We start from the raw sequence: 16,981 nt of genomic DNA, 5'->3' as shown, positions 1-16,981 counted from the left end.
GTAACACAGGTGTGCTTATGGTGCTTCTGCTATTTAACTAGTGATCTTTTATAGTAAGAACCCTAGATTACCTAAGAAAGATTTCCTTTGCCATTAGGTTATGATGTGAGAGTATTTCCTGTATATTGATAGGCTGATGGATCTATACAAATATGGAGGGTCTCTGGTTGATGAAAAGGTTTCCTGAGCTGTGTTTCTCTCCACTTAATCTGTAAGGTGCCACAACAACAGTTATCTTTACCTGGATACCTCCGTGACATCTCTTTAACAACTTAAAAGCCTCTCAAAATCAGCACCCCTGGAGTTCCCGTCGTGGCGCAATGGTTAACGAATCCGTCTAGGAATCATGAGGTTGCAGGTTTGATCCCTGGCCTTGCTGAGCGGGTTAAGGATCTGGCGTTGCCGTGAGCTGTGGTGTAGGTTGCAGACGCGGCTCGGATCCCGCATTGCTGTGGCTCTGGTGTAGGCTGGAGACTACAGCTCCGATTGGACCCCTAGCCTGGGAACCTCCATATGCCTCGGGAAGTGGCCCTAGAAAAGGCAAAAAGACAAAAAGACAAAAAAAAATCAGCACCCCCCAAAATGATTTCACTATCTAATCACCACCCCTCCTTAGCCTGAACCTGCTTCTCTTCCTGGATTCCTTGTCATATCTTTGTCATTGAGAAAGGTACCCACAGCCCATTTCAGTTTTGCAAGCCAGAGGGTGCAGCAGTGATTCTTGACAGTCCTCTTCTTTTCCTTCCAAATCCAACCTATCATCAAGTATTGTTGATTTTATTTCCTAAATTACTCCCTCTGTCCATCTCTCTACATCTCCCCTACCATCAGTCTAATCTAACCCTCCATCATCTCTCTGGATATTACATCTCTAGTAATAGCCTCCTAGTTGGTCTGACTCCACATGTCCCCCAACATGGCTGCCCCCACCCCAAAATTACTGGGGGCATTATCCTGCTACCCTGACTCCATGCTTAAAACTCCTGGATGACTTCTGTTAGCATTAGGATGAAGAGAAAAAAATGCCTTCACTGGATCTACAAAGCCCCATCCCACCCCTTTTTGCTATTCTTCCCTTTCTGGCTCTGCTCCAGCCACAACCAGCCTTTGTGTGATCACTGAGCTTCTTCCTGCCACAAGGCAGCTCCATCTCTGCCTGATGCCTGAACAACTTTTGCCAACATTTCCTGCCTAATTATCTGCTCAGATTTCAGTTCAATTGTCACTTCCTTGAGGAAACTTTCCTTGACCCCCAGACCACATTAATTCCCTGTTACATACTTTCACAGCACCTTGCAACTCTCCTTCTGAACACCTAATGAAGCTACAATTTTATTCTGTCTATATGATTAACATTTTTCTTTCCTATTAATACATAAGTTCCAGGAGAAAAGAGACCACATTATTTTTCATATTAGTTAACCCCAGCCCAAGCAAGGGGGTCTATGACGGAAGTAAATATTTATAGAATGAATAAATAAACGATCAGGTAAGTTTTCCACACTGCCTTCAGTGAAGAGACTATACTGTTATTGCTTTAAAAAAAAACCCAGCAGTGTGTTGTAGAAAATGCCCAATTTAATCTGTGGATCTAATGATTAATGCAACTAAACTGAAGTAAGGATAGGGGGTTTGGCAAAAAAAGGTGAGTTTCTAAAGTTTTTTTTTTACCTTTAGTTTTAAAGAATTCAGCTTTTCCTCCCTGAGGTGTTCTCTCAGCATCTTGCGGTGGAGCCTCTCCTGCTCTCTTGCAAATTCGCCCAGGGTGTACTGGCGCACGCTATTGTGGCGGCTGGACATGCCCAGGGTGCTGCCGCCCTGACTGGGCACGCTCGTGAAGCCCTGCCTCCTGGTGAAATAGTACACGGTGACACAACTGAAATGCACATTCTTGGTCCTCAGCCGCTTCTCCCTTTTGAGGATGGAGGAAGCTGAAAGGAAAAGAGACAACTCAGCAACAGCCGGGGCAGCAGTTTTCAACGAGGTGAGGAACTGGGAAATGCTACTTGATGACCTTGAATCTAGAGTCAACCTTGCTGCCTGGGAGACACTAAAAATGCTGTATTTCAGAGTTGGCACAGATATCTATTCCCTTTTTTAATTTTTCTTCTGGCTATGGTAGGCTTTTAAGTCCTTCTATGGTAGTCTAAGCAAACTTTTAGGAAAGTTGCCAGTAGTCTGTGAATCAGTGGCAGAATTTAATTTTTTATTTCCTCGTGCCTTCTAAGTTTTTGGTTTATGGGTTTTCATATGAGTCATGTCATGCTTTAATCAGAAAAGATATATACTACATACCCTCATACACTGGCTCTTATTTTGATATAGGAAGCACTTGGCATGAAAAAGTCTATTTTTGAATTTTAGAAAATTCCAAAAGCAATAAAAGTTCACAATGGCAAATTTTTACAATCTAAATCTAATCAATATTTCTGTTGAAAACTCCTATAAATAACATTATGGACAGTAGAATTTTAATCCAAGCATACATTGAGAAAATTGAAAATATCATGAGATATGGCAGAATCTTTATTACTAGTTACAGGGACATCAAGATGCACAGAGTACCCTGGAAGCTTGAGACACACACTGTAGTTGAGAGAAAAAGAGTTACACATTGTAATCCTAATTTTGGAGTTGGGAGACATGCTATATATAGCCCAGCCCAGTTGTTTTCATTTTGTAGTGAAGTAACTCAGTCTTACAGAATTTGAGTAATTTCTTTCATTGAAACAGACAGAAAGAAACAAAGAACTCCTTGAATTTAAAATATATATACATATAAGCTAACATTTAGGGAGTATGCAAAGAACTCCATGTAAATTATCTCATCTTATCCATATAACTGTGTTGAAATTATCCAAGTCTCCATTCTGAGGAAACTAATTCACCAAAGGTTAAATAACATGGTCATATAACTAGTGGTGAAACTGGCATTCATTATTTGAGAGCCCAGCCTTTTAGCCAACAAGTCACAATAGGGAGCTGAAGTCACAGTAAGAGAATTGAATAAGGCTGAGATCCGGTGTCATACTACTTCTGGTAGATGTCAACTGCTGCAGACTCCAGTGATTTTTTATTTGGAATGCTAGAGAAGTAATGAAAGAAAAATGACTCCAGCATCACTTTTAGTTTATATAAGAATATTCTTCCAAGGGCGTTCAAGTCATTTGTCTCATTTTCCTCCTATAAAACATTCAAGTCAAATATAGAGAGGTTGCTGTGATACATATTATTCCAAGGAACTATTTATCAATAAATATAAACCAAGGTTTTACCAATCACTTTCTAAATGATTGGACATACTAGTGGGAAAAAAAAGATGGTGATCCCTGCCTACATGGAACTTCCATTTTCAGTGATGAGAAACGGAGACAGAATAAACAGATTCATAAGTATGAGAAGTATGACATTTGGGCAAGAATTTAGCTTTCCCAACCTTCCCTCCTCTCTACTGTTTTACTTATCCAGGAACGACTGCCAGGAAGCAAATGCTTTCAAGCTGTATGTAGTTTCTCCATTTATTTATGTGCACATTCACGGAAACATACTTGTAATCCTGGCAGCAGAGACAATTTTCAACTTAGATTTAAAAGCTCTGATCTGCTTCATAATTGTATGTTTAAATCATCTCAAAACAGAGAATTTGTCAAAATGTAAAAGATCACTGTAGAAAGCAAAATTCAACAGCCCAGTAATCTGCTACCTACCCTATCTGACAACCTCATCCGTCACCAGCTTGCAGTAGGCTGCTGGAGCCTTCTGGTTTTTGGGTGATAACCTTCAACATTTTTTGCTCTTGATATCATAAAAATGTGCTCTGAAGATATTATCTTTTAAGACCAAAATTTACAAGTAAAAAAGATATTTTAATGTATTCATTTAAAATAATTGTAAACACCTCTGACAATATTATTACTTATTTTTTAGATAACTCATGGTACTTTAGACAAATTACCTTAAAAATTTATTTAGATTTTGTACCTGTATGTTTAGATTACAAGAAGGATTTTTCAATCTTATGGATGAATCTATTGCACCATTCTTTCCTCAAAAGCCAGATTACACTTTCCCAAAAAGACAGTGTAGAGATGGTTTTCAAGGGCTTGGAAGAAGACAACAGTGGCAGAGAGCAGGTTCCCTTCACCTTGGCTCCTAGCATTTCTAACACTGCCAAAGTGTGCTAGGATCGGTGCTTCATCCTATCCACTAGGGTTTAGAATTTGAACATGTGCTTATGCTTGTTTTAGTTCTTGCATATTATAAGGAACACCGTAGAAACAATGTTGACAAAAATCTATGGAACCCTCCTACCCTCTTGGTGGGAATGTAAACTGGTATAACCACTATGGAAAACAGTATGGAGGTACTTCAGAAAACTAAATATAGAACTATTATATGATCCAGCAATCCCACTGCTGGGCAAAACTTTCAGAAAATACATGCACCCATTTGTTCACTGCAGTACTATTCACAATAGCCAAGACATGGAAACAACCTAAATGTCCAATGACAGATGAATGGATTAAGATGTGTTATATATACACAATGGAATACTACTCAGCCATAAAAAGAACAAAATAATGCCATTTGCAGCAACATGGATGGAACTAGAGACTCTCATGCTAAGTGAAGTAAGTAGAAAGAAAGACAAGTACCATATGATATCACTTATATCTGGAATCTAATATATGGCACAGATGAACCTATCTACAGAAAAGAAACAAACTCAAGGACATGGAGAACAGACTTGTGGTTGCCAAGGGGGAGGGGTAGGGAGTGGGATGGACTGGGAGTTTGGGGTTAGTAGATGCAAACTACTGCATTTGGAGTGGGTAAGGAATGAGATCCTGCTATGTAGCACAGGGAACTATACCTAATCACTTGTGATTGAACATCATGGAGGATAATGTGAAAAAAAGAATGTATGTACATGTATGACTAGGTCACTTTGCTGTACAGCAGAAATTGACAGAACATTGTAAATCATCTGTAATAAAAATTTTCAAAAAATAGGCTATGGAATATATTTAAAAGGAAGGTTTAGGAAAACCATAAGATCAGCTCTTTGAGTGATATTTTAAATGTGGCTTTCCTAAGCTTAGGAGCGACTAATGTCTCTCTTCTGATGATTGAATTAGAGCCCTAGACTGGGCCCTTGTAGGCTATTTCCTGTCTCCAGGCCCCAATTTGACTAACATCACAGAATGAAGTTATCAAAAAAGAATCTGTGTTCTTCAAGACTGAGAAAAACAGACTAAACTCATTCAGCATATCTGCCTTAGGGAATCTGAAACCTCCCTGCTATACCTACCTAGTAATTTGTACCCCTTAAAGAATGACTGAACTCAACTCTGTGTCTCTGTAGAGTTCAGGGTTCATTTTACTACTGTGAGGTCAAGAGCAAGAAAAAAGAGGAGGGAGAGGGTGGCTTTCATTACTGCTTTGAAAAATAACTAGTCTGTTTTCATACACAATACTAATTTTTTGTTGCCTCTCAGTTCCCTTCCTTTTATCTTGTTCATAGTTACCAGCCTGAAGCAGAAGTGTCTAGATGTGACAGTAATATATATCCCGGTCAGGATGTAGCTCTTGGGACCACCATTACGGTTAGCATATCAGGGCATACTGGCATTGCTGTAAATCACATTTTATGTAGATAATACTGACCCTTGTAAATTAAAGGAATTAAATAGCGCAGAGTAACTGATATGCAGAAACTAACCATCCTAAGAAAGTGCTTTTAAAAATAAATAGAGGGAGTTCCTGTTGTGGCTCAGCAGGTTACGAACCTGACTAGTATCCATGAGGATGCTGGTTTGATCCCTGGCCTCGCTCAGTAGGTTAAGGATCCGGTGTTGTTGTGAGCTGTGGTGTAGGTCACAGATGAGGCTTGGATCCCACACTGCTGTGGCTGTGGTGTAGGCCGGCAGCTACAGCTCCGATTTAACCCCTAGCCTGGGAACCTCTATATGCCGCAGGTGTGGCCCTAAAAAGCAAATAAATAAATATAAAAATAAAGAAAATAAATTATTAAAAATAAATAAATAAATGGAGGAGTTCCCACTGTGGCACAGTGGGTTAAAGATATGGCATTGCCTCTGTAGTAGCTCAGGTCACTGCTGAGGCACAGGTTCAATCCCTGTCCCAGGAAATTCCATATGCCGCAGGCGTGGCTGAAAAAAAAAATGCATAAGTTCCCTGGTGGCCTAGCATTTAAGGATCTGGCATTGTCACTGCTGTGGCTTGGGTCACTGCTATGGCATGGGTTCAACCATGGCCCAGGAACTTCCACATGCCTTGGGTGCAGCCAAAAGAAAAAAAAAAAAGTGGAGGAAAGAATTGAGAAATTGACAATTCACAATGCTAGGGTAAGAAGGTAAGTAGATAAAATAAAATAATCGGTACCATACATTTTAAAAGAGTTCATGAACAGAGTATATTAAAAATGAAAGCCTAAACTAACAATCAGACACTGTTTTCACAACTATCGAAGAGAGCCAGTGTTCTGAGGAGACAAATATTCTGAATATTCTGATTCCATAGAGTAGATGAATATATCAAAATATCAAAGATGAATCACATCAGGCTCTAAGAAAATTCAACCAACTTTGTTCCATTTCCATACTCATAAACCAACCCGTTCATTCACATTGGGATATATCCTCAAGTCAACAAGACCATGTGGTTGACTCTTCAATGGTATTTCCTGATAAAAATAACAAAATTTACTTTCAGATTTATACTTTAGTTATTTGTGAAAGAGGTTAGTGTATGTCATTCAGTCTGAGACTGTCTTCTCTGCACTCACGGAGACCATCAGGTATCTGGGCCTTTTAAACTGAAGACCAGATTCTGGACCATTGATTCAATAGTGTACCCACTCTGGGATCAGTGTTTAAGCAGAAATCCAGTTATCCTCTAGAGGCACACTTTTTTTTTTTTCTTCTTCCCAGTGTTAACATCTATCAGCAAAGCCCTGGTATAGCTGGAAAGGCAGAAAGCAGTAAACAGAACTACATATTTTAGTTTTTTTGTCTTTTAGGGCCACACCTGTGGCATATGGAGGTTCCCAGGCTAGGGGTCCGATAGGAGATGTAGCCGCTGGCCTATGAAATAGCCACAGAAACGCAGGATCCGAGCCACATCTGTGACCTACACCACAACTTACGGCAACGCCGGATCCTTAACCACTGAGTGAGGCCAGGGGTCCAGTCCTCATGGATGCTAGTTGGGTTTGTTAACCACTGAGCCACCACGGGAACTCCTGAAGTAAATAATATACTTCTATGCACTATGTGCAAACAAAAAATACCAGATGATTTGTAAGTCAATATTTTGAGATTATTTTTCATTTTGGGGTAGAAATTTAGTAGAAGCAAAGTGAGATTGTTGAAATTTATTTATTTATCTTGGTAAGTCCTAGGCAATAAAAACTTTTGTTTTTAAATCATGTAGACCAAATTAATTAGGGGCTCCGAAGTATGCATGATATTTCTTACCTTTTGAAGAACAAATCAAGATCAAATCAGTTATGACATCATGAAGCCTAGCTTTCAAACAGAAAACCCAGTTTCATCAGAAAATATTTTGCATAGAAATTAGCATAACAGCTTGGATATTAAATCAATTTCTAATGGTTTAAAATTTTAAGATTAAAAAAATACGTCTGGAGTTCCCATTGTGGCGCAGTGGAAACGAATCCGACTAGGAACCATGAGGTTGAGGGTTAGATCCCTGGCTTTGCTTAGAGGGTTAAGGATCCAGTGTTGCTGTGAGCTGTGGTGTAGGTCGCAGATACGGCTCCGATCTGGCATTGCTGTGGCTTTGGCGTGGGCCAGCGGCTGTAGCTCCAATTAGAACCCTACGCTGGAAACCTCCATGTGCCATTGGTGTGGCCCTAAAAAGACAAAAAAAAAAAAAAAAGAAAAAAAAAGAAAAAAAAATTACATGCCTTCAATCTTTATAAGTGATGTCTGTAAATTTCCTGTAATCATATTCTTATTCTTCTCCAGCTTGACACAGCTGTCAAGGTTGGCCCCTCTTGATCATGGTGTCACTCACACCGTTTCAAATCTTAACCACAAATAAGGAGTGAAAAATGGATCTAGCAACCAAGACATAAAGGAGAAGTTCCACTGATATCCAAATTTGCTACCAAAAGCAATCTTTTCCTTGTTCTAATTGTTCCCTTTATTTCCTTAAGTCACCTTCTCAAGTTTCTCAAATACATTTGCCCCAACTGTGTTGTTTGTTATTTTGCTCAAGTAAGGTATTTAAAGCAGTAGTAAATCATTCAAGTGGGAGTAACTCCAAAGAAATATCGGAGGGCATAGTGAACAAGAGGCAAAATGAAAATAAAGACTAACTGGGAATATTTTCTTTCCAACCATGAACAAAATCCAAATTTCCTTAAGTATGCAATATCAAGTGATGGCCAAATCAATGATATGCTATTTTATACTCAGTTATGAACAGAATAACACATGCAAAAACAATCACAAGTGGAAGAAAGAGACTCTCCCAGACACTGGGAATGTTAGAGACAATAGTGTGGTATTCCCAATATTTTGGAATTGAAGTGTTTTGCATTTCTAAAAAGGCCATCAGAACTGAGACAGAGTCGGTGAATGTAAGAAAATGTCAGAACTCATCAAATAACAAATCAGGGGCTTTTTTCCCCTTTGACTACCACCCCTATTACTAAGAAAGTAGCATTCAAAAACAAAAATCATGGTAGAGTAACTCCCACTTGAAATGATGGTCGAGATAAGAAGTCTAAGTTTGTATTTGGTTCCCTATGGTGTGAACGATAGCTCTAAGTGCTCCTCAGACTGTAGTATGTGTCTCTCCAGCCCTAAATGCTACTCTTCTGCATCTCAAACTAACCAAACACATTATGTACTAGTAAAGCAGCAAATAGACTGGGGAGTATAAAATATGATAAACATACATAAGAACCAGTCGTCATTCTTATGTCATTCCTCCTGTAGAGGAATAGGTTTATAATTCATAGACAAGATTGGGTGGGTTAACTATTTAGCCATAAGCATTTTCCATCCTAATAGTAAGTGAAAATACTTACAATGGATTATTCTCAAGACTAATAACGTCTTTTATGCAGTGCAAACTTTTGAAGGAAATAATTCAAGATGAAATCCTTTTGTTTAAATCACCAGTTTATAAAAACAAAACAAAACAAAAAAACCCTCTCACACAAGACTATGTGAAATAATAAATTTTCTGTCATGATACATACAAATACTGCATATACATTTAAGCACAAAAAATTAACGAGAACAGAAATAATACATAATAATATATAATAAAAGATGACTTGGGGGCCGGATGACTACAGCTTTGTTTTGGATCATAAACATGCATGTCACGTAGTCATCCGTTCAGTCTGTCACTGCGTCCACACAAGCAGGCGAGAGATCTGTATGGAGAGAACCAGCGCTCTGACAGCTACAGCCCAGGCCTCTCAGCACTTTGCAAGCCAAATTTGCATTACAGGGCTGGTTTAATAGAGTAATCATCGACTTGCAATTCTCAGCTTGAAAGGAAAAAGGCTTACTGCCCAGGATTTTGATGTAAATTCAGAAAGCTGCATATAAAAATTAAGTGTAAACTTTGACCTTCCAGCTTTGACATCATAAATCATTAATTAAGATGGTTAACTCACAAAAGTGGCCATTTTTCAGAACTAGCTATTTTACATGCACACACTTTTATTTATAAAAGATGTCCCCTACACTTTCCCCCTAATTCTTGTGAGTAATCTAAAAAAATAGGCAAGGGGTTATTTTGTTCTCATACTTGTTAGGACAAATGGAATAAATACTCTATTTTAAAGTTATAAACTTGAAATTTTAAAAAATGCAAGAGAAATAATTTTAAAAAGAAGTCTTCTCCTCTTCTATATATAATGTTAATATATTGTCGACTTAGCACTGACCTTCTCTCGCTTACAATTAAATGGATGTCCTGTTGAAAATACAGTGTGACTTGGAATGCCCTCGCCATCCACATCCAATGCAATTAATACTGGGATGGTTAATTTGTAAACTAAAGTAGATTCAGATTAAACCATAGATTAAAAGAGGACCACTGAGTGATCTACCAAGTTGCACTCTAATTTTTCCTTTTTCATCAATTCATCCATCAGATTTATAGTACCAGGCATCATGAATCTTGGCGTTCCAAGTCTACATTTGACATCCAGGCTTTCTTCTGGCTGTCGTTATAAGATAAGTTGTGTGTTTCTATGATGTATCACTTAAATAAAGCTTATACATTAATATTCTTAAGGAAAATATTTGAAACACAATGTAATATTTAAGTGTTTTGCTAAATCTGGACTCTGCATTCTGTTCAGTTCTGTCCAAAACAGACTGGAAGTTGGAAATTTTTTTTCCTATTTCGTATATTCAACTGACCATCTGACCTTATTCCTAGGGAGAACAATTTCACTGAATTTTGATGAAGGTTATCCCTTCTTTTCTCTGTTTACACTATGCATATTCCTTTAGCTGACATTAAAATTTTTCAAGGAATCCAAGATTTCCATATTTACATATGGAACATACATTAATACTGAAGTATTTATTTGTTTTCTCATTTTTAAAGAATGCTTCTTTATTACAAGCATATCATATTACAAATCAATTAGGGAAAATATTTCTCTATCCTGCACCTGGAAAATAACAGGTGGTTAGATAATGTCCTCAAGTCAAAATCTGAATTATAAATTTGCTGAAAATCCATTATACAGATTACATTAATGGGCACCTGACCCTCTCAGACCCTCCATTAGTATTTTCAGAATTATGTTTACCTACCTCCAAGGAATATTATCAAAAATAATTACCTTTGTAAAACGCTTTAAGAAATCACAGATGGAAAGTACTATCTTGGTGATGCTGTTAAACCAAATAAAAAGTGTGTTTCTTTATTATCAGTGAGAAAATAAGTACCACATACCTCCCAGCTTGTTTCCTTAATCTCTCATATGTGCAATTAAACCCTAAAACTTCATGCTTAAGAAATATATTTCACTGCTACTAAAGTAACAGCTATTTCAAACTATATAAACTTAAACTCTCATTTTATTAAAATCTCAACATGGACACATCTTAAGACCATACCGTTTCTTATTGGGAAAAAAGGTAGTCATTACTAAACATAAATATTCGCAGTTCTGGCTGCAGTCCAGGTTGTAAGCACTTTCCTCTGCTGTCTCAGCAATTCTCCTGATGTCAAAGACACATTAAAATAAATGGGAACCATATGGCTCCACAGCAGAATACTCACGCTCTCACAACTGAGAGGGCAATGCAATTCATTACCACCATTGGGGAAATATTTGGGGGACATGGACTATCTCAATGCAAAATAAAGCTGCATGAGACAGGCCATTTGATTAAAATGCTCACACAATGACAGGAGGAGAGATTTGCTATTCTTTGGCTCTACTAACCTATTTTGCTGCTTTTTACATTTTTTTCAGTACCACCATGAGCCGCTCCTGTTAGAAGGATTAAACAGCACTTTCCACCTGCTCAGTGACGTTCCCACACAGTATTTCATCTGCTGCAACAATATAGCCCCATCGAGCCTAATATATCATGGTAATTCAGGTCAGAACACCACTAAACAACAAAACAAAATGAGATCTTCAATAACAATAAGAGAAACAAAACTCTTCTAAGTTCAAGTCATTCTGAAAACAATACTGGGTCAAAGATAATCTACTTGAACTTTGAACTTTACCAGGAAGGATGAAATCTGGAAACATTTTTTTTTTTTATCCCTAAGTATAAAAGCCTTTATTATATTTAATCCCAAATAAAAGCCCAAATCATTGAAAAACAGAAAAAGAAGGAATTCATCAGTGCTGTATTACTGGCACCATATGTCAGAAATTCTAAATTAAAAAAAAAGATTCAGGGCTGCAGAACTGGGATTAAAGCAGACACTGAGAAGGCAGCTGGGAGAGGGGCAGCTGGGGTTACTGAGGTACCTTCTGTTTCCTGGCTGTCACTGAGTGACTTGGGAGGGTTGTAAACATAAGAAAGAGAGAAAGAAAGAGAGAAAGAGAGAAAGAAAGAGAGAAAGAGAAAGAGAAAGAAAGAAAGAAAGAAAGAAAGAAAGAAAGAAAGAAAGAAAGAAAGAAAGAAAGAAAGAAGAAAGAAAAAGAAAGAAAGAAAAAAAGAAAGACAGACAAAAGAAGGAAGGAAAGAGAAAAGAAGTAATATGATTTTTTTCTACATTTTTTTTTTGATTGAGCATATGCTTCAAGTTCTCAATCTCCTCATTGTCTGTTTTAACACTTTTTAAACTGGGAAGAAGTTGCTTTGTTACCATGTCTGCCTGGCACCGAATTACCACCCAACATCTACTAAAAAAATAAACTGAGACTCAGCTTCAATGTCAACTTAGGAAGTCTTTCATAGAATCCCTAAGATGAGGTAGGTGCTTTTTCTAAACATTTCCAGAACATCTCTGCCTTAGTACGGATAATATAGCATGTGTTTCTCCTTTACTGCCTGGTTAGGACCCAGGACTGCATTTTGCTGCCTGGGGAACCCTCAGCACATGGGAAGGCACTGAGGACTCACTTGATAGGTGTGTAACTAAGATGAGTGAATAACTTAACTATGGGCTAATTAAGTAAACACACACATTTCTTGATGTATTTTCCTTAATTTTCCTTATTTATTTACTTCTTCTTCTCTCTTTTCTTTTTATGGCTGCCTGTGCAGCATATGGAAGTGCATGGGTTAGGGGGTCACATCGGAGCTGCAGCTGCTGTCCTACGCCACAGCCATAGCAATGCCAGATCCCACATCTGTGACCTATGCACAGCTTGCAGCAATGCTGGATCCTTAACCCACTGAGCAAGGCCAGGGACTGAACCTGCACCCTCAGGGACAGTGTGTCAAGTTCTTAACCCACTGAGCCACAATGGGAACTCCAGTTTTCCTTAATTTTATTTATTTATTTGTTCATTAGGGCCGCACCTGTGGCATATGGAAGTTACCAGCCTAGGGGTCAAATTGGAGTTGTAGCTGCTGGCCTATACCGCAGCCACAGCAATGCAGGATCTGAGCTTCATCTGTGACCTATACCACAGCTCACAGCAACGCTAGATTCTTAACCCACTGAGCAAGGCCAGTGATCGAACCTGTGTCCTCATGGATACTAGTTGGATTTGTTACCACAATGGGAACTCTGGTTTTCCTTAATTTTAAATGATGACATTTCATAGTTTTCCCCTAAAGCCTCATGGTTGACCTCTTCCTTCCTCACTAATCTCTAGTCACTTTATTTTCCTGAGGTAACTTTAAATAAAAACAAAACAAACAAAAACATTATATCCTGAAGAGAGGACACATTGCCCTCACGGCTTCAGAGTACACCTAACTTTTATTATAAACCATTTGAAATACGCTGTATTTTATATTTCAATAGAGCTAACATAAAAACAAGCCCTAGCATCATAATAAACCTCTAAAATAATCCATTAATAATGAGTTTATAAACCCATCTCTAAAAAGCAAGCTGTTAATAGGGGAAAGGGTTACCTAAATATTATAAAATGATTTTGAAAGAGGAATCCTGATGATAAAATATCACTATCTGGTATTGACCTCTAGCAAAAACATGACTGAAATTCCTACCTACAGCGGTCCATTAGTGATAGATCTACAAAATGATTATGTCTCCCAGTGTTTAACTTGTTATCTTTGCCTTAGAGCAGTGACTATCCTATAAAAATGAAATCTTATTGCACAAGATTTATTAATTTCCGATTAAATTTTATAATATAAAGCCATGTTCTAAGACATCTAATTTTTCTCTTTTTCTTGGTAGTGCTGATGAAACATAAGGAAAAGCTCTAGTTGATAAGCTCCTGAGATTAGGTACAGAGGTAAGCAAAGAAGATTTTAAATTTTTATTGAAATATGAAAGCAAGCTAAAACTGATATAATATGAGCCAGAATATGAATTGAATGAAGGCAGAGATTTGTCTTGTCTGGAATGATTTTACCCTGAAACAAGAAGTTGCCATGTAAAGGCTTCTGGTGGAGGCAAAAGACACAAAACCCCTGGGTCAGAAACAAACTGCTTCATTGTTCACAGTTCATCAAACAGCATGAGCATCTTGTATCTGCTGGCATTCCTTATTCCCTAAATTCTACAGGGTTAATGTGGAGGGGCCAAACAGATGCTACACACACAGTAAGTTTGCATCGTACCAAAAGCATAATGATTCTGGAAACCCACTGTTTATTTATTTTTATGTCCACTCCTGCAGCATATGGAAGTTGCTGGGCCAGGAATAGAATCTGAGCCACAGCTGTGACCTTTGCTGCAGCTGCGGCAATGGTAGGTAGATCTTTTAACCCACTGTGCTGGGCTGGAGATTGAACCCACACCTCCACAACAACCCAAGTTGCTGCAGTCATTCTCAAAACACTGCACCACAGCAGAAACTTTGGGAAACCGGTTTTTTAGCAAGCAGTAAGCAAGCCTGTTCTTTGACCCAAAAGGAGACATTACCTCATCTTTCAGGATTGCTTGCTACAAACACAACTTTAAGAAACTGGCCATGTAAAGGGGGGACAGGACAATGCATTTTTGATATCCTCAGAAAGACATTTGGAGATGCAAAAACTTATAGAGAAGGGTCTCCCAACAGAATTTTTATTTATTTCATTCATTCATTCACATATCCCAAGCACCTAGAACAGTGTAGCATACAGTAGATATTTAAAACATAGTTCTTTAATGAATGAGTGGTATTTATTGATATATTTCTACTTTTATTAAACTGTAATTCTGGTAAAATATGTCATAACTATTTATTGCTTAGTGTTTGAAAGCAATATTAAAAACACATAGAGAAACAATCTTTCCCTACAAAGAGTCTATGAACTAAAGAATTTCCTATAGGATGCTTCATGAGTTTTTTTTTCCCCGTTTTTGGCCACATCTGCATCATATGGAAGTTCCCAGGCCAGGGACTGAATCCAAGCTGCACCTGCGACTACCCACTGACTAGCCACTGCACTGGCCAGGGATCGAACCGGCAATGCCAAAGACAAGCTGGATCATTAACCCACTGAGCCGCAGAGGGAACTCCTTCTTGAGGTATTTTTATTCCTGTAAAGTACAGCATTCTTCTTCTAGGTCTTTTCACAGCTCACAGATATTTCCCTTTGCAAACATCTTGCCAAAGGACAGAATTAGTCCAAAGACCTTGGGATGATTTTGGCAGCTCCCAGGAGTGGTACTAATTGCAATTTGCTATCACATCTACAGGTCATGTAGGGGAATAAGGTGTCCCTTGGGCATGGGGAATTGGTTTCCAGTTCCCTATGGACGCCAAAGTCCATGGATACTCAAGTCCCTCATATAAAATGGGTATAATTGCACCTAACTTATCCCCCTGTATACTTTAAATCATCTCTAAATTACATATAATACCTAATACAATGTAAATGCTAGGTAAATCATTGTAAATACAATGTAAATATTATGTAAATGGTTGTCAGAGCATAGAAAATTCATGTTTTTCTTTTTGAAAATTTCTGAAATTTTTTTCTGAATATTTTTGATCACTGGCTGGTTGAATTTGCAGAAGAAGAATCCATGGATATGGGGGGGGGGCAATCGTGTGTGTGTGTGTATATATATATATATTTTTAAGGTATCTCTGGATGCATAGTTCTAAAGGATTTAGGTCTTCCCCTTTCTATGCTACTCTTATGACATATGGGTTTTTACTGGAATTTTTTTCCAAAACTAAATGTGACCTCAGATTTGGGTTTTATAAGGGAGAAATGAGTATCATAAAGTTTCTTTTCCTTTCACATTATAGGATTTTTATATTCCTTGGGATGGAAGAGGAAAAAATGAGCAGAATGAATATGTATTTTATAAAAGCAGGATTCAATCTCTTCTATCATCAAGAGCACCAATGCTCAATAATGTCTCTGCTTCTTTTATCATCTGGAGCGAATTCAAACTCCGAACCCTGGTTCTTAGCATTCTCCAATTACCAGTTCCTCTGACCTCCCTCTCATGTATATAGAGTCTTCAATGTCTCTAATTTTTAAGTGACTTTCACAAGGAAAATATTCATCTGTGACCCTTGGCAGAGACCACCTCATTCACCAAAGGGGTTTTAGACTTCAGAGTTGGAAAAAAGGAAAAAAGTGAGAAGCAGAATCAATTTTAGGTAAACCCTGCTTTGACTCCCAGACTTCTGGCCTTTGATCAAGGATTCAGTAGGGATAACACAGGATGTTTTTTGAGTATGTGAATAATCTTGGGAGAGTTATGGGACTATTATTGTTCCCAGATGGTGATGGATATAATTACTTTCCTTCAACAGAAGAAGTTAGCCCTTTTACTTCAGCAAGTCATTGAAACTGAGAAAGACTAGAGGAGGCCATAGGTAGCTTTATGCAGAGAACTCTCTGGGGAGGGAGGTCTGGGTACAAAATCCTGGGTGCCTCAGGGTAGCTTAGGGGCATTAGGGAAAGATAAACCAGGACTTGGTGAACCACTGCTGTAATCTGGTCTAAAATTTCATGCAATCTATTACTACGATCTACTGCTACACATTTCAATAATCTATACATAAAGTAAGGACACTATACATAAGCCAATTTTAATGACAGAGATGTGTAATCACAAATGTTTGGAAACTTAGTACACGAGAGGTAAAATTGTAGAAGACAAATTTGGATAATTTTAAAGTGTTGCTTTTTTTTTTTTTTTGTCTTTTTGCTATTTCTTGCGGCCGCTCCCGGAGATTCCCAGGCTAGGGGTCCAATCAGAGCTGTAGCCACCAGCCAGAGCCACAGCAACACGGGATCCGAGCCGCGTCTGCAACCTACACCACAGCTCACGGCAACGCCGGATTGTTACCCCACTGAGCAAGGGCAGGGACCGAACCCGCAACCTCATGGTT

The 16,981-nt window shown here is 38.3% G+C and overlaps 1 protein-coding gene and 1 long non-coding RNA gene across 2 annotated transcripts in view; one reads left to right on the top strand and one right to left on the bottom strand.

Moving 5' to 3' along the window:
- The window catches only part of CSRNP3 (cysteine and serine rich nuclear protein 3), a 90,054-nt gene that overhangs the window by 17,486 nt on the left and 55,587 nt on the right, over positions 1–16,981 (bottom strand). Inside the window, exon 3 of the mRNA XM_047772781.1 lies at positions 1,672–1,931. Coding sequence (XP_047628737.1) covers positions 1,672–1,931 — 260 coding nt within the window. The remainder of the gene's footprint in view (positions 1–1,671; positions 1,932–16,981) is intronic.
- LOC125123247 (uncharacterized) lies at positions 12,277–15,912 on the top strand. Its single transcript, XR_007134014.1, has 3 exons — positions 12,277–12,467; positions 13,873–13,930; positions 15,884–15,912. It is a non-coding gene; the product is annotated as an uncharacterized LOC125123247 (long non-coding RNA).

This window comes from Phacochoerus africanus, chromosome 3 (assembly GCF_016906955.1).
Source record: "Phacochoerus africanus isolate WHEZ1 chromosome 3, ROS_Pafr_v1, whole genome shotgun sequence".
Lineage (NCBI taxonomy): Eukaryota > Metazoa > Chordata > Mammalia > Artiodactyla > Suidae > Phacochoerus > Phacochoerus africanus.
This window is presented reverse-complemented; position numbering and strand designations above follow the sequence as displayed.